This window comes from Rattus norvegicus, chromosome 16, assembly GCF_021556685.1.
Source record: "Rattus norvegicus strain SHRSP/BbbUtx chromosome 16, alternate assembly SHRSP_T2T, whole genome shotgun sequence".
In the NCBI taxonomy this organism is placed as follows: domain Eukaryota; kingdom Metazoa; phylum Chordata; class Mammalia; order Rodentia; family Muridae; genus Rattus; species Rattus norvegicus.
In genome coordinates this window covers 27,837,853-27,857,214 of record NC_141549.1, presented here as the reverse complement: position 1 = coordinate 27,857,214, position 19,362 = coordinate 27,837,853, and the positions used below count along the sequence as shown (strand labels likewise).

The 19,362-nt window shown below is 42.4% G+C and overlaps 1 protein-coding gene across 29 annotated transcripts in view; it reads right to left on the bottom strand.

Moving 5' to 3' along the window:
* The window catches only part of Psd3 (pleckstrin and Sec7 domain containing 3), a 557,293-nt gene that overhangs the window by 270,599 nt on the left and 267,332 nt on the right, over positions 1-19,362 (bottom strand). For 24 of the 29 annotated variants that reach the window (XR_015639410.1, XR_015639411.1, XM_087588275.1 and 21 more), the window contains 2 exon segments: positions 16,728-17,811; positions 13,127-13,522 (listed from right to left, as the gene is read on the bottom strand). Coding sequence is in view for 24 of the 29 variants with exons in the window: in XM_087588275.1 (XP_087444401.1) it covers positions 13,127-13,522; positions 16,728-17,811 (1,480 nt within the window). In the remaining 5 variants the exon portion in view is untranslated. 29 annotated transcript variants of the gene reach the window in all.

Below are 19,362 nucleotides of genomic sequence, written 5' to 3'. Positions count from 1 at the left end.
ATAGCTTCTGCTACTTAAACCAGGACCTAAACAAAAAGGTGGCTTATTTGAGAACAGTCTGAGTACAGAAACCACACTCCCTTCTGAAGACAAGTTTCCAAGCATGCCACTGGCATTCACGTACAGACAGGATACAAACATCCTCAAGGACATGAGACGAAGTCTAAGGACACCAGCTAGCTGCAGTACACTTTCTCCCCCTTCACTAAATCTTAAACGAACGTTTAGTCTGCCTAAGTCAGATAATAATTAGCCACAATAACCATCCACAGAGCACTCTGCACTAGCTGGCACTTTCGTATGCATTATTTTATTTCATAGCCATTCCATTCTACAAGAAGCTGAGAGAAGAGTCATCTTGGCCAAGGCCACGGATGGTAAACAGTGAGGCTGGAAGTTGAACACAGTCCTGCAATTCCAGGTTCAGTTTAACAGTTTCTACATTCTCCCCACCCAGTGCTGGTGACTCTAAGCCAAACACAACAGCAGACCAAAGGGCTGACTGACCCCACCCTCAGACCAGCAAAGTAATGACTAAAACCCTTACTGGAACACAAAGCTCCAAGATAGAGGTTTTCCAGGGCTTTTTGAACCCTTGACTATCCTCCAAGAACCCAGGGCTGCTCAGATGACCTGCAGCAGCATGGGTAGAGCTGAACCTGTCAAGTACACTGGGCTCTGGTGACAAGGCCCAGCTGTGCAGGCAGCTTCCTTGCAAGGGCACTCCCAAACATTCCAAACCCTGTGGAACCAGAAGGAAGGACTTAACTATGCAGAGACGTAGCAACCTCCCAGAACTTTCCAGACCACATTTGTACTTTTACATCAGAAGGATAGTTTCGACTAAATCCCCCACCCCAAACTTCACAGACTCTGCCTTCCAAGGACACAGTAAGACCTGTCAACGGAGACTCTTGCCGTGAAACAAGCAAGTACTTCTATTTGATTTTTACCACTGGCACTGTGGTTTTTTCGTAGTATTTTTGAAAACTAGATTAAAATCTAATTTAACACTTGTAAAGATAATAACCCATGCTGAACTACTATCGAGATGAAAAGAAAGACTGACATTAATGACATAAACTAGTAACATGAGACAATTATTGCTCTGGCCATTATAGACTCAGGGTCTCAGCCATCCCAGGCTGATTCTAAATTGTTATGTAGCCAAGACTGGCCTGACTCCCCTGCCTGTAATTCCCAAGTCTGAGATTACAGGTATACACCCCATGCTCAGCTCAAGGAAAGTATTTTAATCAAAAGTTTTAGAACCACAGTCTAGACGTAAGACCTTCACAGTGCACTACAGCATAAAAAGACACATTTAGAAATGATAATTAAACTTCCCTTGACTATAACAGCAGAAACACAGCAATTTGGGGAGGAGTAAAAATGCATACTTACTCTGTGCTAGTCATTTCCACAAATTTTGCTCAATCTCAATGATGAAAAAGTTATCATCCACAATAACAGATCAGGAAATAAGAAGCTATGCATAGTTTACACTGCTGCGAGCTGCCAGACTTGGAGTAAAGAGATCCAAAGGGCAAAGCTGGAGCTACAGATAAGCCTCTGAAAACAGCCACCACTGCACAGCAGAGGGCCCTGCACCTAGAGAGTATACACAGGAACACAGCCTGCGTTCCAGCAGTCCTTTCTACCTAGCAACTTCTGCGTATCACATGCATACTGGCCGTTCCCCACAAAGACTGGTATGGTGTCACAGGCCTAAAACCAGAAAAGTTTTCACAAGCACTGATGAATCTACCCTTGGCCATCCCCACTCCTCCTCTGCTCATCACTGCATGGGAGGCTGCATCAGAGAAATGACTAACTGGAGGATGAGAAATAGGCAGGCTGCCTGAAGCCTGACCACAAACCCCGTGTATGTTGACAATGTGAGCTCCTCTACACTGTACTTGTGTTCCCTAGCCAAGTCTTCTGGAGTGCCTGGCAGAAGGAAGCACAATGTATACAATGGTCAAAGCCCATTTACTGAGCTTTCCCCAGTGCAGCCTGACTATGTAAATGTGTTCACATGCTGCGCTTTAGTCTTTACAAAAGCTGTCCCTCCCTCGAGATAAACACCACTTTCATCCCTACTTAGCACACAGAGAACTGAGCTTCCAGAGTGCTTGAGTAGCTTATGAGAAGCCAACGCTTATGAAGTAGAAGGAGAATTTAGAGCAATAGACCTGTGGCCTCTAAGCACTGTACTATGCCTCCCACAAACACGTTGTGTGCATTATTTTCCATGCCTTGAATTCTCTCTGTGCTCCGAGGGAAGTAAAACAAAATATCCGGGTATAGGAGTTCAAAATTGTAGAATGATTGACCAAGAAAATAAATGGTACTGTAAAGTACTATAAATAGGAACTAAAATTGAATAAATGAATAAACCTGTGATCAAGTCAAGAACTGACGACTTGACCAATACATACACATCAGCAAGCTACTTATGTAATCAGCTAGTTCCCTGAGAATTTTGGTTTTGGTGGGTGAGTCTTCTAATCTTGGTATCTGAGGATGGGTGGGACTATCAGTAGGCCACACCCACTCATGCCCTATTTAATTCTTCAGTGTCACTGTGGTCCCTTATATCTGTGTCTGTTGAGCATGTCAGCAGACAGACACCTTTCCAGAGATAAACCAGAGCTGAAATAGACTTTTCCTTAAATAACTGGGTAACGTTTGAAGAAGCAAACCTACCCCCTAAATCCTAAAATGAATTATTTTTTCATATTAACTACAAAGCCAACTTTTTTTTCCCAGAGGAGTGACGTAAAGAATGGGATCCTTGTGAAGTAGAATGGACTGCTAAATGGCCATGCTCAAAGTGATGGCCTTCAGCCTGCTAGAAGATCAGAGTTTCCAAAGATGCATTCAGAGCCTAAGAGCAGCGAGCTATGATAATTGCCTCAGACAGCAACGTGGCTCGACCAAGGAAACTCTTCATGTGCCCAAGCACCTCTGTGCAGTAAGTGCTCTCATTTCCTCTGTCAGCTTTACTAATGAAATAGGAAAGCATCGTAGCTCCTCCAAGACTGTCCTGTAGTAGTTTTTATTTGAAATAAAACATTTCAAAAACCCAAGGAATTTGCTTTGACTACATTTATCTATAATCCAGACTGCCTCAGACCAGGGAGCAGACAAAGACACTCAGCCCAAATTCTCGTTACCTCTGTCAGCACAGTCTGTCCCATGAATCTGTCAGGAATACGAAGAGAATGCCCTTGCTCCATCTGCTCAGCAAACTTTCATCTTCTGTAAGGGCTCTGTTAACGTACTTCTGAAGCTGCTTCTGTGTGAATACACACTGCTACACACTGACTGAACAGCGACATTCTCCCAGAATGCCACTGTATCCCCTTGGGGGCTGCCTGTGGGATAAGGACTTGAAAGAAGTTGAAGGAGTCCTGCCCCTCTTCCCAGCCTTCCTTCCAAACAAGCAGCTTCCCTCCAACAGACCTACTTCAAAAGTCCAGACCCAGTGAAGTCACACATGACCTCATAAACCTCCCACTTAACTGTTTAAGAGCCAGAGGAGAGCTGGTAACAGGAGAAACAGCAGATTTCTTGGCATAATTGGGGTAGTTGCCATTTAAGGAGGAAAAATGTTCGGTCAACACCATTCTAAAATAAGTTGCCTGGGCAGTCTTTTATAAAAGCACCAAGGTTTTAAAAGTACTATGTTAAAAAGACTATTTTTAATAGCTCACTTATTCTGACTGAACTAGCCTACAATACAGACTGAGTTCCTTTATTTGACAATTAGTTGAAGCTGTGTTTGGTACATACTGCAGTGTCTGGTGTTTTTCTATTTTCATTCTAACTTGGTTTCTGTTTTTCTGCAATCACCCTGTGAAAATATTTATTGTCCTTTTGTTCAAATTCCACTATAGTCAGCCAGAAGTGGACAGGCCACACTCACAGCTGTCAGACAAGGGCAACAACTGCCACAAAAGCATCTGGGGGAGAACAGGGACAAGAGTAATTGAGAAATTTGATCCAGACCCAGCCTCCAGACTCAACTAATGGATGCCAGAGTCTCTACCAGACCTCCTAAAGGGAAAGGGGAATCAATTGACTGCAATGTTTTCTTTGCCTATTTTTCCCCTCACCTAAGCTATTTTGTAGGATGGGAAGTGGAAGAACTAAGAGTTACCTTATAAACAGAACACGTAAGAATACATATGCTCAAAGAAAATGGAGTATGTGCATTCAAGAGTAGTTCACCAAAAACTTACTACACTTTCCATCAATTTTTATTCCTAAATACGTACCTAGGCCTAGAGAAAGATTCCCATATTTACTGAGGAAGGTATCTGTTATACAAGAATAAATACACATTGCCATGTTGTTAGAGATCATAATAAAAGTATAAGAAAATAGAAACATAATTATAACTCATTCATATAATGACTGATCCATAGCAATGGAGTAGGCCTTTAAAGTGAGTAAATACCCTGCCCCAGGAGAGGAAGGAGGCGAGAGGTGGTCCTGAGTCTCTAATCCAGGTGTCCTGTTTTCTTCCCCAAAATGAGTGATGAAACCTCGGGCTTATTATTTTCTGCATTGTTTGGCATGGCTACAATGTTACCTGCTTGGAGCAGGCCCTGTGATGGCCACAATTAGAGAAACAGTACCTGTTCAGGATGAATAGGAAAAGAACTGACCCCCAGTTGCTGAAATCTACGGGCCTGCTGCTGATTCTGTGTCTCTACTTGTCTGCCTGTCTATCTGTCTGTCTGTCTGTCCCCCTTAGCCTGGCCTCAGCCTGGCTCCCCAGGCCCAGCACTCCAATTGTTCCTTAAGTTATTCAGTCAGTAAATCTAGTGTCCAATGCGTTCCCACCGCTGATTCAGACATTCCTCTGAGGACTCAAGATAAGACCTAAGAAGCCTACGCCTAGCAGGGGAGAAGGACCTGACTGAGTATAATCTTAGGAGAACTCCTAAAATACCTGTGATTGACAAGTGACATACACGTCTAAGATTTGTTTCACAATATAATCATTTCATTTAATATGCCGTCTCCTCTCTATCCTAAAGACTTTAATATTAATCTTGGCTAAAGAAAGCCATACTGTGTGTTGAGCTGAAGCTAATAAATAGAATATTTTAAAGATAATAAAAAGGCTATTATAACTCCTGACGTTTCCAAGTAATCTGAGACTCTCAGAATTATCATTACACATATATAATATATTAAGTCTATCTTACCATAGTCTATTCATATAGAATGACCTTGAAAATGTTGTAGAGATAATTCAAACACTACTATTATTGACAGTATAAATTTTTGAGGGCTCATAACATTTTAGTAAACTGTCGACTCATACCATATTAGTAAGATGTTATCTCAAATAAAATCTAGGAAAAAAATGTGAACTTAGGAATCCACATACTTCACCATTAAACATGTTGGTCAGCTTTCCACCACTGTAGAAGGAAAAATGCCTGAGACAATTTCAAAACAGAAAAGATTTGTTGGGGATCACAATTTCACAGGTCTCAGTCTAGCTCCTTGGTCCCATGCTGTAGACCTGTGGCAAAACAAGTCCTCACGATATATGGGAGTGCATGAAGTCAAACAAAACTGTTCACCTCATGGCTGCTGAATGAAGGAGGGCTAGAGTCCTAACACCCCTATCAAGGGCATGCCCTTCCTCTCATGACTTCACTTTCCCCACCTAGGCCCAGCTCTCAAAGGTCCGCCCATCCCCCAACAGTATCCCAGGCTAGCAACCAAGCTCTAGAAGACACTGAAGAGAGCCAACCTGTAGAATTCCGTTTTCCTAGATTAAAAAGGAAGGCTAATCGTTCCCTATATTTCTAGGGGAAAGATTAGCACCATTTGTACTGCACCAGATACACAAGAAATCAATTGTATGTTCATACACTCACATTTTCTCAGCTCTGTGGGGAAGATTCTACCCACCACAAGCACATTACTGTAATAGACCTGCTAGGACTTCCTGCTGTTTAGCTTCCTGCTCTGCCCCTCAACAGCTTCCAATAGTTCTTCTTAAACTTCAATATGCTTAAAAGTCCCACGGAAACCCAACTAAAGTGGATCCAGAGGGAGGTCTGGACAACCCTAAACTGATGCCACACTGCTAGTCTGACCAGCATACGAGAAGTGGCACGGGCTTGACAGCCTAGGCTTCATACCACAATCACCTGGCAAGCCATCAATGTCCAGGTTCCCCTCTCCCCCAGAAGGAAAACAGTCCCGGAGAACCAGAAACCGAGAGAGATGCCCCTATTTCTAACACGTCCTCAGTTTTTGAGAACTGTGTTCTATGGACCAGTGGGTCCAAACTTCAGTGTGTGTGTGTGTGTGTGTATGTGTTGCTCCTGCTGTTGGTGGTGGTGGTGGTGGTGGGGTGTGTGTGTGTGTGTGTGTGTGTGTGTGCGTGTGTGTGTGTGTGTGTGTGTGTGTGTGTGTATGTGTGTGTGATGTGTATTGGACCACACAGGATATGGCTCATATATAAAGGACAGTTTTTAGAGTGGGTTCTCTCTTTTCATTTTTACATAGGTTCCTGGGATCAAATTCAGATTGCCAGATTCTCACAGCAAGTACATTTTGCCCACTGAGTCAGCTCACCAGGCCCCAGAGAAGTATTTCTTCAAAGACAGTCTGTATCCTTTCCCCTCCCACAAGCAAGTGTTAGTGCAGAATGTCTAGTTTTGTAGACAGGACACTAAGGGACCTCTGCTGAAAAGAATGTTGTCACTTCCTCTGACAGTTAAATATTGCACTGATAGTGACTTGCTCAGACATCATCAGAGAAGCATCGTACTGCAGCAGATGGGAAAAAATACAGAGACGCACCGCCAGACAGACACACGGCCAGACAGAAGGAGAGACCTTGGAACACTCAGCCCTAAGCAGGCTGTCTGCATCAAATCCCTTCCCTCAGGGCCCAGGAAACCCTGAGGAAGAGGAAGAGGAAGAGGAAAGACCATTTAGTTCATGGAAGACTGAAAAAATATGAAGTCTTTATCCTGCCTGAAAGAGAAGAGTTCCTATTCTGTCTTTTTAAGCATCTCTATCTCAGAGGGATATTTGTCAGTATAAAGATGTGCTTAAGTCATATCTGGAGATGGCAAAGCTAATCTGTAAGGATCTGCTGAGTGCTCAGAAGCAACTTTGAATCACGGAAATATAAATCACCTCTTCAGTCTTGAAGGGATAGCCTACCACTCTGCTGCTGTGCTACCCTTCAGCTAAAAGCAGGAGCAGACATCTTAGTCACGGATTCCAAGCATCGAGTGAATGTCTTAAACCACTGCTACTGTGTCGGGCGATGGCTTAGCATTGTTTAAAGCATCTACAACTGTTCCTTAGCTCAGTGTCTCAGTGTCAGCACTAATGGATGGACAGATGTGCTCTTTACAGATCAATCGAAGGCCATGGTAAAGAGACTATTTCTAGCTGAAAAAGCAAATAGCGAAGTGCCTTTCTCTAAATTTGCCGAGCACACATATACACGCAGGAACCCCTGAAAGAATCCATTTAAAGCAAAAAGTCACACATTCCTCTTCGTTCTAGAAAGATGCAGATGCGTTCTCAATTTTCCATTTCTTAAAATTGCCTTTAGTGTTTTTGAGGGGGAGCCTTGAACTCACTGTACAATTGAGGCTGGTCTTAAACTCCCGATTCTCTTGCCTGCTGAGATCCAGATAAGTACTGCCAGGCCAGGCTCTATGTATTTTATTTCAGAAGCTAATTAATACTGGATGGGAACTGTAATATCTATCAGATTAGATTAAAATTAAAAAATCTCTGCCATGAAACAGCAACAAAAATATTGCTTGGTGTGTATATAAAAGACTTTAACAGCATCTGAACAAAGGGAAATATTAGCCATTCAAGTATTTTACTTAAGGCTACAACCCTTCTTGCCATAGCTTAGCTTCACGCCTTTATCATATGAAGTTGTATTTGATAAAAGACCATCTTGTCAATCCTCACACCAAAGTCTGCAAAGCCCTTATAAATTACATTTTGTACAAAAAAAAATTTAGCAGGGTCTGTAATGGACACTCAGGTTCCCCCATGTACAACTGCCCTCACCACCCTCCCTTTGAAAACTGTGTATCAGTAAGAGGGTGATTCCAGTCTCTCTCCAATGACCTTAAACTCCACATCTACCAAACCTCCAGTAAATGACTCTCCACTGTACTTCACAAATGCAACATGTTTAAAGCTGACCTTGCCAGGTGACCTCCTACAAATCCAGATTCTGGGTTCAGTGACTTAGATCTGTGTTTGAAGTCTAAAGTCACCTTGACCCAACCCCAACTGTCCCATGTTGAAACACAGACCCAATCTTTGTGTATTTTTTTTCCTTTACCAAGATTTCTCTTATCTATTTTCCTATTAGACTTCAATTACACAGACCATTGTGTAAACCATGAACAGGTTAAACCTAGCACTCTGCAAATTCATATATCAAAATTAAATTGGTTGGTAAGGACATTTCTACGTTACCAAATAAAGAATCCATTTCTACAAATGAAGGCCGCTGTCCATGATGGAGCTGCTCTTTATCCCCATGTATACGCCCCACCCCAATCCTCTACTGAGTAGAGCAAAGCCATGTCACAGGAAGCCTCTGAAAGCTCAGGGCTGGCAGAGTCTGTCTGACAGCTAGAGGGCGTTGAGGAGTGGCTCGCTGACATTCCCTGCTTCTACCCTTATTAGCAGTGATCTCATTCCCCTATCTCTTACTAAGCCTCTGACACTATTAGCCCACTTGATTGTCCTTTCTTGGTTTTTGTTTGTTTGTTTCTTTGTTTTGTTTTGGCTTCATCTTCATTCGTTACTTCTTCCATTAAAACTATTAACTTCATTTTCTATTTGGGAGAGATTCCGTTTTTTTCACAGTTACACCTCTACTGAATAACTAAAGTAACATTCAAAATCAGGTTTCACTGTGAACTCAACAGGAGCGCCCGCCGCCTCCAAGAAAGCAAAAGACAAAACAAAGCAAAGCAAACAAAGAAACAACTGAGGACGAACTCTCAAATGGGAAAACGAACAAAAACAAAGAACAAAAAAATAAAACTTCACCACTAAAACCACTTCAGAAATTTAGGAAGAGAAAAATGAGAACTTCCTTTCCTGTAGAAAAATATTTAGACCATGAACAACCTTAAGAGATTCCTGGAGACACACCCACCCACTACTAAACCCAGAGGCAGCAGTGCGCCCTACCCCTAAGGACAGGAAAGTTCCGAGTCCCACGACCGTCTTGAGACACTTGGTAAAACCGGGATTTTCATTCCCCAGCGAAGCAGACACCACACGGTGGCATTCTCTTACGTTATAACTACACATATGCACATGCCTTTCTGCTTTTACACTGGGATGCTAGAAGATTTTCTTAAGTTCTATACTTTAGCCAATGTCTTTATCACTGCTCTTTCAGGTTCCTTCTTCCCAAGCGGAAAGCACTAAGGAGAGAAAAAGGCTGAAGGAGAAATAGTATAGCATTCCACTGGAGAGGAACGAGGAGGATGGGCAAGAGGAGAGCAGAAAACCACAAATATCAACATCAGGGGACTGAACAGTGAAGCACTTCCCTCAGGCATATCAGCTGCTCACAGATGCAATCCACCTCTTCTGCCGAACTCCTACCCTGAGAGGAAATCTAAGAAACTGAAATATAAAACATATTTTTCACCCAACCAAGCATATTTTAGAGCAGTTTCTCATGGTTCAGAGACCCGGGAAAGAAGCTGCTGACATATTCCTCTATTTGCTGTCTCACTTCACCTCTGTCCAGACCCGGCTCAACTGAAAAGGACATTATTCACCACGGTTCCTGGTGACAAGGACAGCACGCGTGGCTTGCAGTCTTCAGGTCAGACAGCACTTACTGGTTGGAGTTGTGGTCATCTCCTGACAGGCCTGCGAGAGAGAAACACCCAGACACAAAGGAACCCATGGGGACATGTGTGACTGTAAGTCTCTAATTATCCCTTCTAATTTTGGAGCCATGTGACTGACTTCACATAGCCTGCTCAACCTGGGGGCCTGAGCTCCCGAGCTGGACCACTAAGGGAGGGGATGCGGCTCTTAGCTCCTTCATTAAAATATTGCATTACGCAGCAATGCTAGGTGAGCTCTTTCCTGCTGACAGACAGCTTCATGGGCAGCAGTCAGAGCATCCTGGAAGAATTTAACTATTCCTGGTCAAATGAGATCCAGGATCTCAGCAGACTTTGCTATTTCTATATAACACTTTAAAATACATGCAGTAAGGTAAGTGCTTAATGAATGTTCACAACTAAATATTGAATATAAGAGATTGAGGAAATTTTCTTCTTTGATATATGTAAGAGAGTAGCTACTAAAACTAACTCGAAAACTAAAAGAAGAAAGGGATTTTTACCACAAGAGACCATTCCCAAACAATTCCCCTCACACACACTAACTCACGTGCACACACGCACACATGTATGCACACACGCGCGCGCGCACGCACACACACACACACACACACACACATCACTAACAGCAACAAAAACAGTAGCAACTAATTCAGCATTTGGAACTAAGTTCTTGAAAATAGATAAATTCAGACATCACTCTGTACAGAAAGAAATAAGAACAAAAATGAAATAATCATTCTATATAAATAACAATTATATAAAAGACCTGGAAGTGCAGGACAGCGAAAACACTTGTCTAGGAGTTAAGCAACTTGAAGTCAGGTATAGGATCTGTCACTATCAAGTCCCATGCCTTTGGATAATTCTACCAGTCCAACTTGGTCACTGATTTTGTTGATGTTGTTTGGTGGTGGTGGTGGTGGTGGTGGTGGTGGTGGTGGTGGTAGTTATAAATAATGTGATATCAGGTCCCTCTCAAACTGTAAAGCTTTGTCTACTTACAACCATCTGTTCCCTAAAGCCAACTCAAAGAACACTACAAAGTGCCCTATCAAATGGTCTGTCCTAACCACTGGCCGTGTAAACGGAAGGGAAGAACCACCTGGTCCACAGTCCTGCAGAGGACCACCTTCTAAAATAGCTTCCTTTTCTACACTGGGGTGTGGTGTTTCGTGCCTTAGCTAGGTGAAACAACTGAAATCTTACTTCCAGACAGCCCAACAGACGCCATTATCTAATCTGACATGCTAAAACACCAGCAGTTACTCCAGTGCTGTAAGTACTTAGCTCTGTCCATAGAAAGGGTTGAGCCCTCTGCTGGCTAAGTTTAGATCTCCTTAACACAAGCCAGAGTTATCTGAGAGGAGGGAACTTCAACTGAGAAAATGCCTTTATAAGATCTGGCTATAAGGCATTCTCTTAGTTATTGATGGGGGAAGGCCTAGCCCATTGTGTGTGGTGCCATCCATGGGCTGGTAGTCCTGGGTGCTATAAGAAAGCCATGATGAAAAAGCCAGTAAGCAGCACCCCTCCATGGTCAATATCAGCTCCTACCTCCAGGTTCTTGCCCTACTTGATTTCCTGTCCTTGCCTTTGATGATGAACTGTCACTTGGAACCACAAGTGAAATAAATCTTTCTTCCCCAATTGCTTTTAGTCATGGTGTTGAATCAAAGAAATAATAACCCTAAGACAGAGCCTAGACTGCCAAGTGGAGATTACTCTGTCAACGTCTAGGCACAGAGGTACAAAGGAATAAGCCTTTCATCCAATACTTTCCAGACTGCCTATCGTCTAGTCTCTCTTACCTTCACTGACACACCGCTCCTGTGGCTTCTGAGGTAGAGTGTCACAGCCCAAACCACCTTAACTCTTAACCTGATCCTGTGTGCAACGCAACTTCTATAGCCCCAGAAAGTTGGGTTGGAAGGACACTGAATTCTTTTACATTTTACAGCATTTTATCAAAATTTGCAGTCACAGAGATGATAATAAAACACACTAAAATGGTATCCCCTATTGAAAAATGGAGGACAGTCAAGCCAAAGACACTTAATTTTGTGGCTGGTGGCCACACTCCTGTTCTAGAAATGCTTGCTTTCAAGCATCTCCTTTCCTTGGGTCAGTCTTCTCTCAGTGACACATCCCTAGATAAATCCTTCTCTTATGGGTGCCCCCCTTAGGTACCCTTTTCATGATGCAGAATATCTACGTAGACTTGGCAACCAGACCCTGCTAGGAGGTTTCAGCTACATTAACCCTTTCATTCTCAATTATTACCCCCACTTTGAAAACAAAATTAAAGCAGGTTTCAGAGCAAATAAATATATCAGACCAAAACTTTGTCCTTCTGAGACCTTGTGTGCACTTCATTGTCTCGCTGTGAACCAAGTCATCACTGCCTGTTTCACGGGGAAGCATCTACAGTTTTGAGATGTTTTGTTTCTCAATTACGGTCCTCCAAAGGACCATAAAACTATGCTGGTTACAGGAAATTCCAGCAGGACAGGCTGTCGGAAAAGACAGCATTCCTGAAAACCTGTAATGTGAACAGAATTTTAAAGAAAACAGCACTGACATTTTTCATTTACCTTCGAAATACTGTATCCTCATTTAACCTTCCCTCCACCACATCTCCAGATACATATATAAGAAAACATATTTCAAAACTAAGTTCATAAAACTTACAAGTTGAGCATTCCTTCCCTCCCTCTCAGAGATGCTAAATGTCAGGTCGATGAAGTAAAGAGGCAGACAGGAACAGGTGAAATGGTGGATATCCATAAGGAGACACATAATGTAGCCAGATGAGAGCTGGGGAATATGTCCCTTACCTAAGTTGTTGTTCAATCTCAAAATGGACGTCAATGGAAAAACAGAGCAAAAATGCCTTGCCAATGCAAAGCTAAAGGTCTTTCTATACCCAGTCACTGTCTAGAGTCCGCAGCATCAGAGTAAACAAGTACTCATTACAACTATATGCTTAGTATCCATTCGTATATAGTAACCCAGGAAACACCCACCGCTTGCCCGCTCAACAAACCACTAGAGTACAGTTTGCTGTTCTCTTGAATCCCAAGCTTTCAGTTACTCACGCCACTTGCTTACATTCACAGACACTGGCCACATTCATTTAAAGTAGACCCTACACTTAGATTTCCCAAAGAGAGAATACCACAAAAACACCACCATGACATGAATGAGAATGGCACTGCTACCTTCCCCAGAAGGCAATCTCTTGAGGGCCTCTGGTGTAGACAGAGTTGGAGGGATCATGCAGTCCGTTGGTGATCCCTGTAGAATATCCCATCACTATCCCGCCGTCTGCTGACACGCTCAGGACATCGTGATGTCCTCCCACAGAGGTTCTCTCCAAGAACTGACCGCCTTCTTTAATGCGCTGCTGTATCATGGGAGTGAGCGGCATTTCGAAGCTAAAATAGCTATCCGGTTCTGAGTACAGTGTCTCCAGTGACTCTGCACTGTAGTACAAGGATGTGTTGTCCAGAATAGTTTCGAATTGGCTGCTATACACATCAGTGGAGTCCTCCGTATATCCAGGCCCAAGAATATCATCATCTCCTCCCCTAAGGTGCTCCTCTTGTTCGAAAAACCTGGAAAATTAGGGAAAGCAACATTTTTCAATATGAAAGTATTTTTTCTTTTCAATGTCCTGCCTTCAACCAAGCATATAAAAAAGACAGTGTTGTGTACATGTAACTGTTATATTCTGTCATCTACGGCTTCTTAAAATATTTGGGAAGAAAGATGTGAAACCTAGTTAGGCTACAGTATTCCCTGTAGGTTATTTTACGTGTGTGGGTATTTGCCTGAACGTGTGTATATGACGCATGCATCCCTGGAGTCCACAGAAGTCAGAAGAAGGCATCAGATCCCCTGAAACTGGAATTATGGAAGATTGAGAGAATCATCTATGTGAGAAGCAGGAATTGAATCCAGGTCCTCTGCAAGAGAAACAAGTGCTTTTTACTCACCTAAATCCCCAAACCCGGGGTCAAATATTCTTAATCCCCATGTCAATAATCTGTAGAAATTTAATAAATTTTCAAACTAGTTTCCTATCTCTTATAGTGAATAAAATACTAAATTTTCTTTTTAATCACCCATATCCAGATCATATGACGATCATTAATTTTAAGAGAAGCATATAAATATCACATAAACTTGATACAGCAAACAATCAGTAAAAACGTACTGAACTTTCACTGGCTATTAATACTTTCTGACTTAAGACCAGATGCTCTGGGGAGGACCCTGTCAGAATCCAGAGGCTGCCCTCTGCTGATGTAAAGTAGAACTACAAAGACTTCAGGTTCACTGCCGGGAGTACCTGGTAGCTTCTAAAAGGCTAACCATTACTGTGCTATTCCCTGAGAGGACTGTTTCTCAGGATATCAGCATTCCCTAGCTGCCTGTCTTCCCGTGGGTAGGGTCAGGGTCTCTTGGACTTCTCCATCCTTGCCCCTGTGCACAATAGCATGTCTATTGTTGCTTCCTTGTTCAGCTCATGTGAAGAATTAATACCCAGCAAGGTCGTCAAACATCAAAATGAACATTCAGACAACTTAGGTAAGTCCGTGGTCAGAGCAGCAAGTCAACAGGAAAACGTGGATCTGAAATGCTGTGTTGACTACGTGCCGTAACGTCAGGTGACTCTACTTAGCCTCTCTGAGCCTCTGTTTCCTAAAACAGGAATAAACCTGAAGTAAGAAGGACCTACTAAGTGTCTCATAAACAATTCCTAGGCATTGCCGGGATCCATATTCAACAGAACAGCTCTTTGTTGGTATTTACCTGCTGCCATCCCACTGTGTACCAAATAATGTTCTGTGTGTACACCTCTTAAAGGCTTTCCATTGGTGACAAAAATCCTATGTAGACCTCGATTCTCACTTCCTGTCTTGCTAACTCCCTCAGTCCCCAAGTCTTACTTAACTAACATGTTCACAGAAAAATACTGTCCAAGCTGCCACCTGAATAAGCGTCTCCCTTTCCACTCGAGTTTGTCCTCCCAGTGTGTTGCTGCTCTTTCCTACATGGGATCTAGTGTCTGTGTAGTCACTTTGAATATTTAGCACTAAAGTCCACAGACCAAGGGTCTCATGCATGTTCCCCATCCTTCCGTGCCCAGCATCTAACAGGGTCAGGAATGCAAAAAGCAACTTGGAAACACTTATAGGGGAAAGGGGGGAAGAGAAGAGCATGGGAGCAAGGAATCACTAGTCTAAATAGCAGTAAAAGAGCACATTGCAGGGTGATACAAAGACAGAGCCATGTGCCATATAACAAGACTGCTTTTAACAAGAGTCTAGAGACTTGTGATCCTGATAGTCACCCAAAAGGAGCCTCATCTTAAATTTGTTAGCATTTAGGGAAAAATCTCTCTCTCTCTATCTCTCTTTCTCTCTCAAACACACACACACACACACGCACACACACACTCCTAGAAACATTTTCTACCATATACATAAGTGGTTCTCAAACTTCCTAATGCTGTGACCGTTAAATTCAGTTACTCATGCTGTGGTGACCGCCAACTATGACTGTAAATTTGCTACTTTTATTAATGATAATGAGTATCTGTGTTTTCTGATGGTCTTAGGCCAGCCCTGTCTAAAGGTCATTTGACTTCCAGGTTGAGAACCGCTGATGATAAACTATAACATGTGCGTTGAGGAATGACAGAAGGCTAACATGCATGGTAGAAAAGCACAGGATACAACACATGACTTGTTAAAACAATGACCAGCCATGATCGAGAGAGTGAAGAAAGATAGCTGTGTCTTCCATATATAACCAGGCTCTAAGGCGGGATAGTGAAGAGAAATATTGAGGAAGGCCAGGAAATATCAGGAACTGCCAAGTCTACGTATCCAGGCCATACATCAGCACACATGCTGTTTGTAAGAAGAGATCCATTGGTGAATATCATGGAACAAACAAATTGCACTCTAATCTACCTCTGCCCTCCTGAGATATCCTTTCTGCCATAGAGAACTACAGGGCCCAAACCTGTCCCGCTAGCTCTCTCAGTGCTCAAGTCTTTTTCACTAACATGTTTACAGAACAATATTATCCGTACAGGAAAGCAGGCCACACCTCAGGCTGATGCATGGTGCACGGGAACCACTGTTTGCGCTCAGAGGAAGGCCCAGATGAGCTGCAGTGGCTGCTAGGAGATGTCAACAGAGTGTTCATCTTTCATGTCAAAACTCATTTGCATGGACGAGTGTTCACAGTGTCCTCAGCTTCCCTCCCTCGACCCTTGTCTAACAGACAACTTCATTACATGATCACTTCTCTGCCTTAGAAACCGGTAACCTAGGAATAGCCTAGATTATAATAATTTCTCTTCCGTTCTATGCCAATAAGGACAATAAGTATTGCAGCCCTCCTATTTATGCATAAGGATAAATTGCCATTGATATGAAATCACAACAATAATAATTCCTAAATATGTCATTCCTATACATACATACATGCATGCATAAATACATATATACCTATGATACAGTTACTGTATATTAGCCATAGTAAGAAATTTAATAATAATAACAACTAACAATACACTGTAATTAAGAGTTGCATAAAAAAGAATTATCCATTTCTTGAATTTTTCATTTACTATTTTTAACCATCAAAGTTGACTCCAGGTGAATGAAGTCAATGTTGTGAAGCAAACTGACTGCTAAGGCAAGGCTACGGAATGGCGTGGTGAGCTCCCCCATCAAGCACAGGCAGTGATTTTCTACAGCACGTTTCAGGTGTCACAAAGTCCGTGACAACTCTAGAGCTTACCTTTCTTTGTCCCCCTGTATATCAAAGTTCTCCTCAAGATGTTCTTTGCTTTCTCGTAGGAAGACGTCATCCTCTCCACTCTCACCAAGAGGCACTGGGGACAGTGTGCCTAAGCTCGTGCCAGGCCTTGCTGAAGGCTCTTTGCAAGTTTCATCCGAAACGCTCCCAGTTAAATGAGTGGAGCTGCTGCATGCGCCAGTAGCTGAGCTAGAATGGCTTGGCCCTTTGGCAAACTCTTTCCTCACAGGTGAGGCTGTCCTTTCTGGTGGTGTTTCAAAGCCTGCAGGGTGCCGGCTCTCCACCTCCTCTCCTGTCCACAGTACCTCTACTCCTTGAAACTCCACATGTTTGATTCGGGTTTGGCGCCCCATGGAGCCACCCCGATCACATCCTCTAGGGTTTTCTCTTCCGAGGTCAGACTTCTGGTCTTTTAAAGCACCAATTCTGTCCACAGAGTTATGGTTCTTCGCTGAGCCCAAGGACACAGGACATGCTGACTCTGGTACATGGAGAGGCCCTTGCCTCCTGTAATTAGTTATCTGGGACAGTTGTGCTGGAGTTTCTTCAGGTAAGAGCGCGGTCAGGTCCTCCTGGATGTGCAAAGAGAATTTTTCCTCTGTTGGGACTTCCACTGAAAGAGGTCTATCTGGCGATTTTCCCGGGCCAACAGGGAATGTCCTATGGGCTCTCTGTGGCTTATGACTGGCAGTCCTCGGTTCCTTATCCACCCGGTGAACTGAAAAATTAGCATCTTTGTCTAGTACCTTTGTGGCTTGAAATGTTCCTGAAGCTATTCTGGCTTCTGTGGCTTTCAGAGCAGAAATTAAAGAGTCAATGGGTTGTAAACTTTGTTCCTGAGGGTGACACTGAGGGGCACCATTTGGTCCTTCTGTAACACTGTTGAGCACAGAGTCTTGTCCAGCAAGAAGGTGGACTGCCTGCTGCCCAGGTAGGTGGCATGGTGGGGACTTTGCATCAAAGTCTAGAGAGGCTCTGAGGCCTTCCCCTCCCTCTTCCATGGTCCCATATTCTGGAAATTCATTCGTGACGGTTGGTGGGAGTAAAGTGCTTCCTCCATGATCACCTAAGAATGGACAGAATGGAAACATAACATCAGGGTCTAGCGGGTACTAGTAATTCTAGGTTCTTAATAATCTTTATTTATTTACTATTTTCCTTCCACCCAACCCTGTAACACACACGTCTTACAACCTTGCAGTGGCTCCTTCTGTTCATCCTACATAAGCATCAACATGAAGGTTTCTCCATAGGAGGAAGCAGTCTAATGACCCCACCATATTTAACACTGCTTCTCATGAAGTCCAAGAAAGGAGGCTGTAGTCACTCAGTCCCTTTAGCGCATAGATATTAAAATTATGGTTAAGTAGTATTATCCAATTACCACTGGTAAAATAATAAATACGGATATGAAATCTGAGACTGAACGTCAAAAAAGAAAAGATTTATTTAAAGTCAGTAAAAACCTTCCCAGTTTGAAGTATACTCTTCTCTGACATACTGCTTTTGGGGGAGGGAAACATTTCTAAAATTTCTCTCAAGAGTGACAATGAAGTCAAAATAACAACAATTTTTAAAAAAAGAAACACAGTACTTGGAAGATTTCTGAATTTGTACTCGAAAATCTTTATGTAATTATTTTAAATTTCATTTATTTTCTTAATAAACAAAAGTTATTTATTTTTTCAAGGCAATTTGAAGTATGTCTACAACATTGTTAAATGACTAAATTAACCTAATAAGCATATATTTGTTACCTCTCACATTGTTAAATGACTAAATTAACCTAATAAACATATATTTGTTACCTCTCATACATAGTATATACTTTTTAATGTTAAAAACACAATCTACCTTTTTAGTAATTTCAAGTAGTCATTATTAACTATAGTCATTGTATTGCAAAACAGATTTCTTGAGTTTATTTCTAATTGAAACTGTATCCATTAATGGACGGCTTCACCATTCACACCCTTGTCCCCAGTCTGGTGACCGTGGCTCTACTCTGTTTCTGTTGCAGGGGTGCAGCATTTTGGGAGTCCACCCATAACTTTGCCAACTTCATAACATTTAATTGTGTCATATGAGGAATTCCAGTATAGAAAGCAAAGAAAACAATATTTAATTTGGATACTCATTATAATCAATCAAATTTCTATTTTCCTATTAAAATGAAACCTGAGACTGGGTACATTCTGATAACCAAGATGCTTAAATGAAAGTTTTTATGGGTAATACAGTAAGGTCAGCCTCAGTATCCAACCCTCTAAACTTGATTTTTGTTGCTGTCCCCTTATCTACACTGCACTAACTTCTACTTTAAGAGAATGTTTGTTGCTTATGAGCCACTGCAGATCTCTAAGTGTCCTCTTTAGCAAAACAGTTAACAAATGTCTGAACACACATACACACACACACACACACATACACACACACACACACACACACACACACACGCGCGCGCGCGCGCGCGCACGCACAGTGTGAAGGACTCAGCTTTAGGCATCAACAAAAGGAGGAAACTTGAAAGCATGTGTTATCATATGATAGGTTATTCTCTATGTACTAAAATTTAATAAATAGCAATAGTATATCTGAGTACATAGTGTATATATGT